The sequence below is a fragment of the Pygocentrus nattereri genome, chromosome 28 (assembly GCF_015220715.1).
Source record: "Pygocentrus nattereri isolate fPygNat1 chromosome 28, fPygNat1.pri, whole genome shotgun sequence".
NCBI classification, from domain to species: Eukaryota; Metazoa; Chordata; class Actinopteri; order Characiformes; family Serrasalmidae; genus Pygocentrus; species Pygocentrus nattereri.
The window spans coordinates 6,305,343-6,320,296 of NC_051238.1; the positions used below are offsets into that span (position 1 = coordinate 6,305,343).

At 40.9% G+C, this 14,954-nt stretch overlaps 1 protein-coding gene across 1 annotated transcript; it reads right to left on the reverse strand.

Annotated features, from left to right (window-relative positions):
• Window positions 1–996: 996 nt before the first annotated feature.
• acer1 (alkaline ceramidase 1) lies at window positions 997–13,083 on the reverse strand. The gene is made up of 7 exons (XM_037535937.1): window positions 12,738–13,083; window positions 11,577–11,689; window positions 11,002–11,116; window positions 10,024–10,162; window positions 6,521–6,658; window positions 4,041–4,178; window positions 997–1,398 (listed from the first exon to the last, which is right to left on the reverse strand). Exons 1-7 carry the CDS (start codon window positions 12,754–12,756, stop codon window positions 1,221–1,223), a joined length of 840 nt encoding a protein of 279 aa, XP_037391834.1. The 5' UTR covers window positions 12,757–13,083; the 3' UTR covers window positions 997–1,220.
• Between the last annotated feature and the right edge of the window lie 1,871 nt (window positions 13,084–14,954).

Below are 14,954 nucleotides of genomic sequence, written 5' to 3' on the forward strand. Positions count from 1 at the left end.
TATACTGCATGACTAACCTGCATTTCAAGATCATTTCAGATCGTAAACATCTCATGGACCAACCAGAGTCAACTTCTGACTAGTCAGGGCCCAACATGATAAACCATTATCACCCCAATAAGCATCAATACAGTGGCCATGGAAACAGCATTTTTTTTACATGTTTAAATAGTTATTTAAATAGCTGTGATGGACTGGCGACCTGTCCAGGGTGTATCCTGCCTTCTGCCCAATGACCGCTGGGATATGCTCCAGCACCCCCCGCGACCCTGAGGGAGAAGCAGCTTAGAAAATGGATGGATGGATGAATGAATGAATGGTTTTCTTTTTTCATCTTTGACATAAGCCACTCAATCCCTCCTCATGTTTCCCCGCCACTGGCTGTTCGCCATAAACGTCATGCTTTCATGTTCATTCGCATGAGGATTCATCACAGCTTGAGTATCCTAAATAAACCTGGCTTAAGAGAAAAAGTTGTGTAAAAGTAATGAATTAACTGCAGTTACATTTGTCAGTATTCATAAAGCTTAAACTTACCAGGAACCCCATCTAAGTTCCAATTGCATTGAGAGACAGGACCCTTGAACTAGGGGCCATTGCACGAAGCAGAATTTCAGAGTAAGCCAGATGACTTAAGCCCAACATCGTGCCTGCACGATAGGAGAAGTGGCAAGGACCATTCCTATTGGGTGATCCTCACTTTAGATTTAAAGGGCCCATGTTTCACACATATTTTAGGTTTTATTTTATTTGAAGTCCACTTGTGTGGCTTTATGTACCAAGAGTCATAACGTATTTTAACACCACCATTTTCCAGCCTCACTTCAAGCCCCTTAGAAGAACCAGCCTGTTTTTGTTACTGTGCCTTTAGGACTGATGTATGTAAATAAGCTCTGTTCCATTTGGCTGCCTTGCATTGTGCCTCTTATGAAAAAAAAGCACTGCTTATATTTCATAATGGACTGTTTTTGCAATGGACTTGGAATTTTATCAGTGTTACATATTACCTGATATTACTTCACACTCCTTTATTTGAAAAAGTGAAGGAAATTTGTTTTTCCATGATAAGGGCCCTTTAAATGATCCAGCTTACTGAGAAATCCTGCTTAACCGTAAACCCACTGCTAGGCATATTTTAGTGATTTCACACCTGATCCAACTAAACAGCTCATTACTAAGCCCTTCCTTTAAGTCATTTTATCCCTTCATCCTCTTCTTCACTAGCATCGTTTCTGGGTCTTGGCGTTGCCCTTGAGGACGATGTAGGGCAGGCCCAGGGCCCAGTTGTCCCGAGGCCAGTACTGCAGGTCAGGAAGTGAGTAAGGAATCTCCAGGCTGGCGTCCAGGTAAGCGATCAGAGTGCTGCCGTAGGCCGTGGCAACCACGATCAGGATGTGCCTGCATAGAAGAAAGAGAGAAACAGGTCAGGAAAAGGGGAAATTTAACAATCATTAAACAGGGCTGGAGTGCCATTTAAAGGGGAATTCCACAGATTTTAAAAAATGTATGCCTTATTAAATTGCTGAGATGTAAAGTCACATCTCAACCTCTCAAAGTTTCATCCTCTTAAGGAGTTTTTCTTTCCATTGGTTCGCTCAGTTGGTGCTTGGACCCGGATTTCTATGAAGGTGCTTTGTTACAAGGTCTGCTGCAAAACATGCCATACAAAGACATTTGAACTGAATCTGTCCTGTGGGGTCCCAAGCACTGATGAACAGGTAAAGGGGTAGAAGCAGAGGGGGCTGGGTTATAAATTATGTAGAGAAACAATCAGACTACAGTCTGTAGTTGTAGAACTGCAACGTGCCTCTATATGGTAAGTGACGCTGATGAAATGGGCACTGACTGATGCAAGGTTGTTATACCTAATAAAGTGGTCACTGAGTATCTCTGTGGTCATGATCTAGTGTGGGTGGCAGGTCAGGAGTGGCTCATTAACATGATGATGGAGTACAGATGGGTCCCACAGCAGTGCTCACATTAACAACTGAATCACTTACATGCATTAAATGTTAACAGTAAAATGTTAGATGATGAGATCTGAGCAATAAGGCTTGTAATCTGAGTGGTGCCAGAGTGAAAAAGACCGTTTATGCAAGAAAAAACAGGTTTTTATACCCAGTCGTGTAATATCATGTAATAATAAATATATATCACTGCTGTCAGAACAAAACCCAATATCTCCAAAATGGTAACTGTACAGGAGAAGGAAAAAACTACTCTACTTTTAATGTAAGTCAATGGAACCAGAATTTTTTCCAAGTCATTTTGGCTCATCTCTTAGTCCATTCATAAGGAAATTTACACACAATGTAAAGAACAGGCATTTTCAGATTACGTCAAAAACTGAAAAACAACAAAAATAGAGATGAGGTTGTAATATATATATATATATATATATATATATATATATATATATATATATATATATATATATATATATATATATATATATATATATATATATATATATACACACACACACACACACACACACACATACATACATACACACACACACACACTTTCCAAAAGTATTCAGTTATCTGCCTTCACACACATATGAACTTGAGTGACATCCCATTCTTAATCCATAGGGTTTAATATGATGTCGGCCCACCCTTTGCAGCTATAACAGCTTCAGCTCTTCTGGGAAGGCTTTCCACAAGGGTTAGGACTGTGTTTACAGGAATTTTTGACCGTTCTTCCAGAAGTGCTTTTGTAAGGTCAGACACTGATGTTGGACAAGAAGGCCTGGCTCACAGTCTCCGCTCTAATTCATCCCAAAGGTGTTCTGTTGGGTTGAGGTCAGGACTCTGTGCAGGCCAGTTGAGTTCTTCCACACCAAACTCGCTCATCCGTGTCTTTATGGACCTGCTTTGTGCACTGGTGCGCAGTCATGTTGGAACAGGAAGGGGCCGTCCTCAGACTGTTCCCACAAAGTTGGGAGCATGAAATTGTCCAAAATCTCTTGGTGCTGAAGCATTAAGAGTTCCTTTCACTGGAACTAAGTGGCCGAGCCCAACTCCTGAAAAATAAACCCCACACCATGATCCCCCCTCCACCAAACTTTACACTTGGCACAATGCAGTGAGACAAGTACCGTCTCCTGGCAACCGTCAAACCCAGACTCGTCCATCAGATTTCCAGATGGAGAAGCGTGATTGGTCACTCCAGAGAACACGTCTCCACTGCTCTAGAGTCCAGTGGTGGCGCTTTACACCACTGCATTCCACGCTTTGCACTGCGCTTGGTGATGTAAGGCTTGGATGCAGCTGCTCGGCGATGGAAACCCATTCCATGAAGCTCTCTACGCTGTTCTTGAGCTGATCTGAAGGCTACATGAAGTTTGGAGCTCTGTAGTGATTGACTCTGCAGAAAGTTGGTGACCTCTGCGCACTATGCCCCTCAGCATCCGCTGACCCCGCTCTGTCATTTTACGTAGCCGACCACTTCGTGGCTGAGTTGCTGTCGTTCCCAATCGCTTCCACTTTGTTACAATTCCTCTGACAATTGACTGGAATATTTAATACTGAGGAAATTTCACGACTGGACTTGCTGCACAGGTGGCGTCCGATCACGGTACCACGCTGGAATTCACTGAGCTCCTGAGAGCGACCCATTCTTTCACTAATGTCTGTAGAAGCAGTCTGCAGGCCTAGGGGCTCGGCTTTATACACCTGAATTCAATGATTTGGATGGGTGATGTTTGTTATCTATCTATCTATCTATCTATCTATCTATCTATCTATCTATCTATCTATCTATCTATCTATCTATCTATCTATCTAATAAAATGCGTAGAAGTGTGTTCACTGTAAATAATATCCCACATAGAACAATAACAAGCATGTAATGTGACCAGTAGCACCCAGACATTTGATTTCAGCTGTATAATCTTTTGGGTTTGTTGTACAGCTGGAGTGTCTGATTACACAACTTGAAACATCTCAATTAGATAAGACCGAAAGAAAAGCCTCACTGAACCATATTTCGAACTGATCAAATGATGCCATCTGTATCTCAGTAGAGGCTCTTACCAGATGCCGTGCATATAGCAGAAGTTGAGCTTTTGCCAGAAGCTGCAGCCGAAGCGGTCACTGATCCAGCAGGAAATGGCCAGCACCCACAGGCCAATGGAGGCCCAAGCCAGACGCAGCACTCGCTGGTGCGTACAGCTGCGAAAGGAGGGAGCAGACAAAGTCATGCATAATCTCAGAAACTCACAATATTTCACACCAGAAACGTCAGCCCTCCAAAACACCACAAAGAAGACTGGAACTGCTGACAGACAGGACTGGACAGTCAATATTTATATTTTCCCCCCTAAGGTCTGCTTCTAACATTTGTGTGGGTACCAAAAACATTCATAATTCATTTTTCATGACCAACAATTAAAACAGACTGTTTACGTTACTGTGACATCAAGACTGATATGTAGAGAATCTCTGTTCTGATTGGCTGCCCTTTTGTGCCTTGTTCAGAAAGCAGTCCAGGCTGAAACACTCCTTATAACTTCAGTGTGAAGGGGCGGGGCTAAATTGATGTAGGCTGAATAGTTGAACATGTGCAAAAGATGCTGCAGAAACAAAGGATTCACTTTTGCAGCCTAGATTCCACATGTGGACTGTGTGGTAGGGAGGAGGACAGCATATTTTGACAATTTAATAGCTCAGACCATGCCTAATACCATAATACCTCAAAATACCAAAAAAAAAAAAAAAAAAAAAAAAAAAAAAAAAAAAAAAAAAAAAAAAAACAACCACACAACCATGATACATTAACAAAAAAAAGGCATCTCATCAAGTGAAATGATCTTATATCAAGTCAATATATCTGATATTTTCCATTTTGAGATCATTGTGTGCTTATTATAAAATTATCTAGCTCATTTCTGGACGATTTTCACTTGTTTTAAGTAATTAAATTAAATTAAATTTGCACTATACTGGCAGATAAATTTGCAGATTTCAAGCTTATTTCTTAAAACTAGTAAAATGATCAGCCAATATAGTGAGATAATTTTACTCAATAAAATGACTTTAAACAAGTTAAAAATGTCTACAATTAAGATGTATATTCCTACATTAAGCTTAGAACAATCTCAAAAGATTTTGTACTTGACAAGATACCATTTTTGCAGTGTATGGGCCCATGCAAAATACAATGTCAATTCATAATGATGCTACCAAGCATCACTGCTACATTTTTTCCACTGTAAGCTAAAAACTTCCTCAGATAGCTAGATTTCATGTATCAGTGTGTTGACTTGATAAAGTCAGCACCCTGCTGACTACATGCCAGTGTTGGTCCACTCTTAGCTAGAAAAGCAGGGGTCATTTAGAGTTGATGAATTTACAGCAGCTGTCATGCCCTCAAATTCCTCTGAAAATCCTTTGAGCAGGGACGCTACTGAAGAGCATCTTTGAAAGGAAAGGAAATATTCTTAAGAGGACAAAAAATTGTATACGAGTAAATGCATGTTCAGTTATGGGATTCCCAGAGGTGGATAAAGTACACATTTGTACAGTCTTTTAATAGAACGTCATTAATTAGTGACGCTGACGTCTATTAAAATGATCAGAAGCACAAAACACTGAAGGTAAACAGTTTCCATCAGGGAGAACCGAGTGGCTCTGAAATCACTTTTTACACACAAGCAAAGTTTCAGTTTCAGATTTATTTACAACTTAGTTCCAAGTTTAAGTTGAATAAAAACTGGCTTTAAACTCAGGATCACAGATGAGCTCCTTTACTATGTTGATCTGTAGGCGTCTGTTCATAAACATAAACCAGCCCAAACTCATTTACTATAAAATGAAATGGTGTTTGTAGAAATTCAGAAAAAAGCCGCGTCAGTCTCGACTGCATATGTGGACATATTTCTATATTGTGCTCTATTTACACAAAGTTAGGTTAGTTCATCATTTATGTTGAACAGACTCTCCCAAAGTTTTACGCTGCTGCGCTGACGTTGAACCGCGTGCTGCACTGGGTCGGTATGACCAACAGGTCAAAACCAGCTCTAAACAAAGTGACCGCTGGGCCCTGATTGGTGCTCTGGCTTTGCGCTTCTTTCATTTTGACATGTTACGTTTTTATACACACAGAAACCAAAAGGAACGACAGATTTCTCAGAATGCAAGAGGAAAAAGTCGGATATTAGACTCTGAAATGTAGTGGAGTGAAAGGAAAAAGTCGCCCAGAATAGAAAAACTACAGTAAAGTACAGATACACGAAAAAAGTATTTAAGTACAGTAACTAAGTAAATGTAATTACGTACTGTCCACCTCTGAGGATTACATTATTAGGCCAACAAATTAAAGAAATGAAGGGAAGGCGAGTCAGTTGGACTGTCAGTTCTCTAATGCCCTGCATGAACACTAGTGGACCGACCAGAAAACGCTGAGCAAAGAGCATGTGGGCCGCCAGCTTTTTCATCAGTGGGCTATTAGTGCCCTGATATCCTAAGTAACAACAGCAATATAAACGTGAACAGGTGAGAGAGCTGCTCTGTACCTCTTTAGCTCCCAATACAGAGAGTAGAGGATGTGCAGGGCAAAGCAGTTGAGAGCGTAGGCGTTGGCTGTGGGTTTGACGAATGAGGACATTGTGGTTATAACCGTGATGACCAGCACCATGCGAGAGAAAGAGCTCCTACAGGGGACAAGGAGAGAAATGTATTCACATAAGCTGAAGCAAGAATGCTTTAATGCACATTTCATGCTAAATCACCTCAATCTATGGTTTTCCTGTTCTAAAAGGTTTAGCTTACAGCTAACAGCATGGCAGACGACAAACCGTAACCCAGCAGAGGCATGAATAAATAGCTAAAAAGCAGAAGATCATATTGACACAGTTCTCCCACTTCTCAAGTGTAGTCAGTCAGCCAAGACATGTTTGCTGTATGAAGTATGAGGCCAATGTAGTTAAGCAAGACACGAAGGCTTAAAACCCCAGTTAGCATTGTCCTAATCGCACAACCTACATCAACTCTAGCTTGAAAACCATGTCGAGTGGTTAAGTCATCTCTAAGAAACTTCAATATGTGGTCTCTGATGCTGTAGAACACACCGTAATCCATAAAAATGATCTGGAGTGAAGCCAGATTCAGGCTCAACTTCATGTTTTTAGCTGTGCTACTGCCATTTTTGTAGATCACAGGAAACCAAAAGGGTGTAAATTAACGTTAGCTGGTTTAGGCCTGCGGTTAGCACACTGCTAACACGATTTTCATTACTTGTTGCCCATTGGTCTTGTGGCTGCAGTGCAAAACTAGGGAAACTGTTCAAAAACCGTTGCTTTAATCACTTAATACCACTAATTGTTGAATGTTCATGCAATTTTCCAGCAATAAAGGGCTAACTCTCCAGCATAAACCTTAATGCTAAAGGATTTGTAAGGTGATGTTTATGGACCACAATGTCCTGAAACATCTCATACACTGCACAACAGACAATGTTTAAAGAGTTTAAAGTTGCAGCAAAATCTGACGATCAGTCGACGTCTTAGTTTGTGCAGTCATTTCTATACATGAAAAGGTCAGAGCTACATGCAGATCTATGTCGCTGTATATCTTCATATCTTCTATATCTTCATTTTTGTTATTTTTCGGTTTTTGACATAATTTGAAAGTGCCTGTTGCCCTTCACATTGGGTGTAAATTTCATGATGAATGGACCAAAAGAAATGGCTCAAAATTACTTGGAAAAAAAGTCTGGTTCCACTGATTTACATTAAAAGCTAAGAAGGATTTTTTTCTTCTCATGTAAAAGTTACCATTTGGGAGATACAAGGTTTTGTTCTGATAACGGAGATATATTACATATTAATATCAAACTCAATGGCATTTACAGTACAGAATTAATACAAAACATGTTTTAAAAACTGTCATTTGATACCAAACTTCAGTAAGTAGTCCAAGTAGTCAGTCTTGGTGCCAGTGAGCCAAGACACATGCTTGTTCCAATTTCCAGACTGCTGATTGGCTGTCTAAACAGTTTGTGTTCGTGTTGTGCTTTTTGATACTACAGTGCGTAGTAATTAGTAAATATACCCACATTCATTTCCGGTTTAATGGTTTAAGCAAGACCTGCTTTCATGTTGTAATTACAAAGATGGAATCAAACTATCATTTCAGAACCGGTACTGAAAATAAGGCATCAGTATCGAAAAAGTTTTGATGCTGCTCACCTCTTATATTGAGTGGATCTATGTTGTGTGACGTGTTTAACGAAAACAGAAGTGATGCTGGCCAAACTTTCTCTAAATAAGCAAGGCTGGATCCGGCCTGCAGGGCCTTCTAAAACACCCCTGCTGTCTCTCTAAGACTTTGGTGCACATTTCTTCATGAATATTTCACACTTTCCCATCCCTCCCTTAAATATTAATGCAGTATCTGGTGAGGCCTCATTGAGAAAGACCCGGAGGTCTTCTCTCGCACCGTGGGGTGAAAACGATGCTCAACGATAAAGCAGGCTACTGTTACAAGCACTGCTAAAGGATCCTTTAACTTTCTATTTGCTGATTAATGTTCAGCAGACCTTTTCAGCTTGAGAGGCAAGGCAGTTTGTATCGGTCAATATGTAAAATGCTCATAGGCATGATGTTATGGGTATATTTCATGTTGATAATGATAAAATGGAAACATTTGAGGACTATTTTGCCCAAGCAAGCCCCGTCATGATTGGTTTTAAGAAATTTGTTTTGGTTCAAGCTTTTATCTCAACATTTTTGCAGAACACGTTTTAGGCATCAGGCAGTGCATTCATAAAGGACATATTTCATGTAACACTGTTCTCTGAGGGAGCTTTTAGAAGCATTACATGAGTCAGATGTCTGGTTCTAATCACCACCACAGTGAGCAACTCAGACTCTGTAAATTCCTCTCATACTGAGCATTTCACGTCAGACCACTCTAAATGAACTTGTTTACATTTTAATGATTTAATTATGCAGAAACAGGGAAAGTCTGTGGGTTTTCTTTTTTGTTTCAGTCTGTAAAGCTCAGCCTTAGTGTAAAAAGGCCTCAAGGCTTTGTCGCCTCTTTTTGTGCAAGTGGAAAGTGTTCTAGATATACTGAGTATGTATCTGCAGAATACTTGTGGTTTAACCTCTTCAACTCCTTTGGACCACCAGTGGTTCCAAAACGCACTTCATCATGTTCTTCACAACTTTCATATTTCATAAGCTCCATTCAGAAGCTGGGCGTCGTATGAGGCTGTAACTCTTCTCTCAGAAGAGTTTGTTTTTCTACTGAAAGTCGACCCGTTTTTCCCCAAATCTGGGCTCTAAACTATAAACAGACGGCGTCTCTTCAGTGATCTGCTCTGGAAACATCACTTTTAGAAAATAACACAAAGAGTGTCGGAGATTTTTGGCTTTCAGCAGTAAATTGTAAGCATATAGTGATATGTGGAGATCATAAAACACAAGTTCTCTTAATTTGAGGGGAGATTTTACCAAAAAAAAAAAAATTTAATTAAATTTTACATTCATTTCACACAGTTACTGAATAATTTGCCTTATGATTGTCATGTAAATTCAGAAGGACACACCAAAATATACCCTGGAGAGGAAGAGGTTAAAATAATGAGGAAAAAGTGTGGCGCACAAAAGAAAACAGACAGTAACAGAATTCAAAGAGCAAAAGTTTGGTCTGGTAGTAATTGGTAGTTTGTGCAGCAATACAGTAGCTAAGTTCACAGTACCAAGGCGCTAAATTCCACCGCAGTTCTATAGGGAACGCCCTATAGGACCTATAGTACCTTTTGTCTTTCTACTCTCAAACACCTACACACTTATCTCTCTTAAAGAGCCTTTCAACACTGACCAAATAACAGTATTTCAAAGCTGACAGGCGAGTTCAGAAGGACAAGAACTGATAAGCCAAATGAACCAGCACGAATGGGGGAGAGTGCTGCAAACACAGGGTGGTCCCCCAACGTGCGAGTTTGCTGTTTGACGGTGAACGTATACTTAATTTACGAGGGGCTCAGGAATGTCGTATGTTGCATAGTTACCTGTCTTTAACAAAAGAAGGAAAGTGTCTGCGTGGAAACCAGAGAGAGTAGCCGATGGCCAGCACCCACAGGATGGACAGCTCATCCAGCATCTGCCCCATGAAGCTGAGGGTCATATGGAAGTACAGGGAGAAGAGACCTGGTGTGGTGTAGAGAGATAGAGAGATAGAGAGATAGAGAGATAGAGAGATAGAGAGATAGAGAGATAGAGAGATAGAGAGATAGAGAGAGGACAATCGTCATTGCGCTCATGATGATATTAACGAGTCTCTGTGGCACATATACAGTAACTGTGACATATGAGCTGTGAAGGTATCAAGGAAAAATATGGATCCAAGAAATTCTTGTTACTTTTTATTGTTTTTCTGTTTATTTGAATTATGAATACGACTTTATTCTAATGTATATTGTGATAAACTCACTGCTGAGGGAAAGTGTTTAAAAATTTGTTTAGATGCCTAAAACGTTTGCACAGTGCTGTACAACATATAGAGAGAATATATATTTTAAATTGACTTGAGTGACTCAGTGTCACTGTTCTTTAAAGTGACAGTGTTAGAAGGACTTTTTGTTGAGTGAGTTTTTAGTATTTTGACGGTTATCGTTTGGTTTCTGCTGCTGACGGAAAAGGATTGCTGAAGCCAGAATTGAACGGATCCTAAAAACATAGTTCCAAGCCGCTGTGTGCCTGCTAGCACTTCGCAAACTGGGCTCATCTTTCATACCTGGTCTATGACACATCAGCATTTATGAAGTTAGCGGCTCCTTTAAAGCTGGCATGCCTGCGTCTGGCAGCGTGCCAACCCAAACCTTCATATTTAATAGATGAGAATGCAGCTTGAAGTCACTTCAGGCCTCGGCTCCCAGGCTGAGAGTCAGGGTGGGCGAGGACGACTGATGAAGGGGTCTCAGGTGTGAGAAGTGTAGGTTATAGAACTGCTACTGTGCAGGTGAGCACAGGGGGTGGGCGGGACTCACCCACAAAGATCATCATGAACCAGACCAGGTGGACTGCCAGGCTCCGCTCCTTGGCATACGGGTGCAGCAGGTACAGCATTATGGGTGCAACTACGAAGAAGACGAAACTGCTCATCTGAAGGAAAGAAAAGAGGAGGAACGCATTAGCAAAGTGTCAGTGAGAGAGAGAGAGAGAGAGAGAGAGAGAGAGAGAGAGAGAGAGAGAGAGAGAGAGAGAGAGAGAGAGAGAGAGAGACACAACGTTTGGCGCCTCCGGCCGTTTTGTGGATTTTCTTAATGAAAATAAGTGAACACGTCTCCTACAGAGAACACACTTACGCACATTTTAATGCACAGTTACTGTTTATTTGCTGAAATTTAACATAATGGGAAAAAAACTGGGAATAAAGCTGGTTCAGATTTTGATTTTATTCTCCAGTAGTTGTAGATAAACAGTGCTTTATTGACACATGACTGTACGGAATGGTTTTCCGCAATTATCAGGAGGTGTGGACAATCTACATGTTCACAGTTGATGTCATCAGCCAGCAGATGTAACAGTCAGCACTGACAGATAAAGCTGTGCTCATCCTTACCGTGTTGAAATACTCCACAACGTTCTCAGAGTGTTTATAGTTGTCCTCACACCAGTCCACTTCAGAACTCTCATAGGAAAAAACACCTGCCATCTTCTCAAATGACGGGATACCTGAGAGAGAGAGAGAGAGAGAGAGAGAGAGAGAGAGAGAGAGAGAGAGAGAGAGAGAGAGAGAGAGAGAGAGAGAGAGAGAGAGAGAGAGAGAGAGAGAGAGAGAGAGAGAGAGAGAGAGAGAGAGAGAGAGAGAGAGAGAGAGAGAGAGAGAGAGAGAGAGAGAGAGAGAGAGAGAGAGACTATAGCCTCTGTAGCTGAATATGACTGACTAGCGTTTTGTATTCATTCAGATGCCAATACGGAAATGAAAAATAATCATTTCCATCAGACTTAAATGAGAATTCCACCGATTTTTCTACACAATTAACTAGTTAAAATGTACCGAGTCATTCAAAGTGGAAGAATGAACACAATTAGAATTGTTGACAGTGGTGGTGATGGGAACCAGACGTCTGAAGAGTTTAATGCCTCCAGAAGCTACACAGAAAAAGTTGCCTGATGCTGAGATATTGTTTTGTACTAGATTTGAGATACAATTTGGAAATTATGTTCAGGTACATGCTGGACATTGTGAAGCAAAAAAAAAAAGTTTTTTTTTGTGATGTCACAATTTTACCACCACCATCACATATAAAACCTCACAAGGCACGAGTAGCTTTACTGGACGATTTGGACTGTAATTTATTTGGATAGTAATATATGTCTAAATTTGTGGTGTAGACATTGCGACATCTGGCTCCTTTCACCACTACTGTAATGAAATGTGAGTTGCTAAGTTTCTCTACAGTGAATCATGTCACATAAACCACTCTGAATGACTTTGTTTACATCTCAACGACTGAATTGTATAGAATCTTCTTTTAAACATTTAATGGAATTTCCCTTAAAGCCATCACAGATCTTCATGTATAGCTTGTGAGCACCTGCCTACAGTAACCTGGTGCCCATTCAATCCCTCAGACTCAGTACTTATAAGCAAAGGGTTCCAGAGCCTTAATCAGCAATTAATCCTTCTAACCTCCAAGCCTTGTCTGCTGGACAGTGAGAGTAAACTGAGCTAGGCTGGGTGCAGTAATGCAAAGGCTTCATTCAGCTCTCCACTTACCTTTCAGAAACAACTCCATGGTGACTGTGAGCGCAGTCAGTGCTGCAGGTGTGGAAGTTTCCTTGGCTTAAGTAGGAGAAATGTCCCCAAGCCTGTAGCACCAGTCCAGCCGTGACATCAGCCGGTGGAGCAGGTAGGCATCGTGGGTGTTGCGAGTCAGTGGAGGTGGGGCAGGTAACTAACTCCATTCATTCACTCTCAACACAGTTTGGATGGATGCGAACTCTTATTTTCCCAAGCTAATGACTAAGAAGTTCACCTGCAGTTCTGCAAGGAGCTTTTACTTCTGTTTCACTCTGAAGTCTTGATTCTTGGTTGTTCCACCCACCTCTGCTTATGTTTTCAAACCACCCCACCCTGCATGTCCTCAGCAGGACGAGGCTCCACAGCTCACCTGTCAGTGATACAACTCACCTGGACGTTCACAGCAGGTGCGTTACTGCATTGAACCCACTGACCAATCACATTTCTCTAAAACAATGATGTCAGAGCCAATCAGTTCCAACAGGTCTTTAACTGATCCTTTCTCTCAGGTCAGTCTGAATTCTTAATGTCTCTCTACTCCCTGTGTGCATTACATAAGACGTGAAATAATAGCTGCCCACTTTGTTAGAAAAACCTACTTTGATCTACCTGTCCACTAGCTGGCCACTTTATTAGAAACACTGACTGTGTATTTCCACTAACTGGCCACTTTATTATAAACACCTACCTTGTACTTCATCTCAACAGTCACTTTATTAGAAACACTGACCTTGTACTTCCACTAACTGGCCTCTTCATCAAAAATACACTATATGTCCATTTGCTGGCCACTTTATTAGAAACACCTACTTTGTACTTCTACAAACTGGCCACTTTATTAGAAACACTGACTGTGTACTTGCACTCACTGGCCACTTTATTAGAAACACTGACTGTGTATTTCCACTAACTGGCCACTTTAATATAAACACCTACCTTGTACTTCATCTCAACAGTCACTTTATTAGAAACACTGACCTTGTACTTCCACTTACTGGCCTCTTTGTTAGAAAAACCTACTTTGATCTTCTTCTAACTGGCCGGTTTATTACAAACATCTACCTTGTGCTTCCACTCACTGGCTCCTTTATTAAAAACACACTATATGTCCACTCGCTGGCCACTTTATTAGAAACACCTACCTTGTACTTCCACTCATTGGCCACTTTATTAGAAACACCTACTATGTACTTCCACTCGCTAGCCACTTTATTAGAAACACTTACGTTTTACTTCCACTCACTGGCCACTTTTTTAGAAATACTAACCTTTATGTCCACTCACTGGTCACTTTATTAGAAACACCTACATAACAGTTCTACTATATAGGTGTACAGTTACAGACCCATCTGTTGCTGCACAATAGATCAGCCCCCCTTCGCCCCGTTGATCAATGGTCACAGAGCACAATAAACACTATATAACCACAATACATACATTTCAAATTAACAACAGCAACATGAACATTAAAAGACTCTCCTTACCAGGAATGCAGCGCATGGCCACACCTCAGTGGCTGGATGCTGCAGTATGTTAATAAACTGAATGAATGGGGCTGCTTTGTTTGTTGATAAGTGTAAATTAGCAGTACACCTGGAAAAGGCACACTGTCTTTGGGGAGTGTTTTGCCTCTTTCTGCGAGGGAGCTTTTAGAGGTGGACGTCTGGTTCCTATCACCACCACTGTGAACGGTTCTGACTGAAAGTTTCTCTAGGAGCATTTCAAACTAAAACCACTCTGAATGCCTTTGTTTACATCTTAACAACTTAATTATTCAGAAATTTTGAAAAATCACTGGGATTCTCCTTTGTAACAACTTTGGCCCTGTGTTTAGATTAAAACCCCCCTTTTCTCTGAGCTCTTTGCTTACACCAGGAAAATTGGCCCTTACGCCTATAATGCAAATAGGCAGGTAAAACATTAAATCTCTAAGTGGTCTTTCTCACGCAGAGGGTTTTGGGCCATTTGCATCGTTGTGCATGTGTAAATGAATCTCTTTCTTTTTTTCTTTCTTTCTCTGTCTCTTTTTCCTGTTGGAGAATGCAGTTTCAGTTAGAGGTATTACACCTGCTGGACCTGTCCACCCTGTAGGGCTAAACAGTGGCAGGGCTGTGTGCTAGAAACTCACCTTTAGGGTATAAGCAAGCCATTTCTTACTTTGGGCTGACAATGCATGGGGAGTATTTACATGCC

What these genes read in the sequence shown, in the direction of transcription:
- acer1 (XM_037535937.1), bottom strand. An exon ending in TTGTGGAGTATTTCAACACG is followed by an intron (nt 11,117 to 11,576) that starts GTAAGGATGAGC and finishes TCTTTCCTTCAG; the next exon opens with ATGAGCAGTTTCGTCTTCTT. An exon ending in GTTCATGATGATCTTTGTGG is followed by an intron (nt 10,163 to 11,001) that starts GTGAGTCCCGCC and finishes ACACCACACCAG; the next exon opens with GTCTCTTCTCCCTGTACTTC.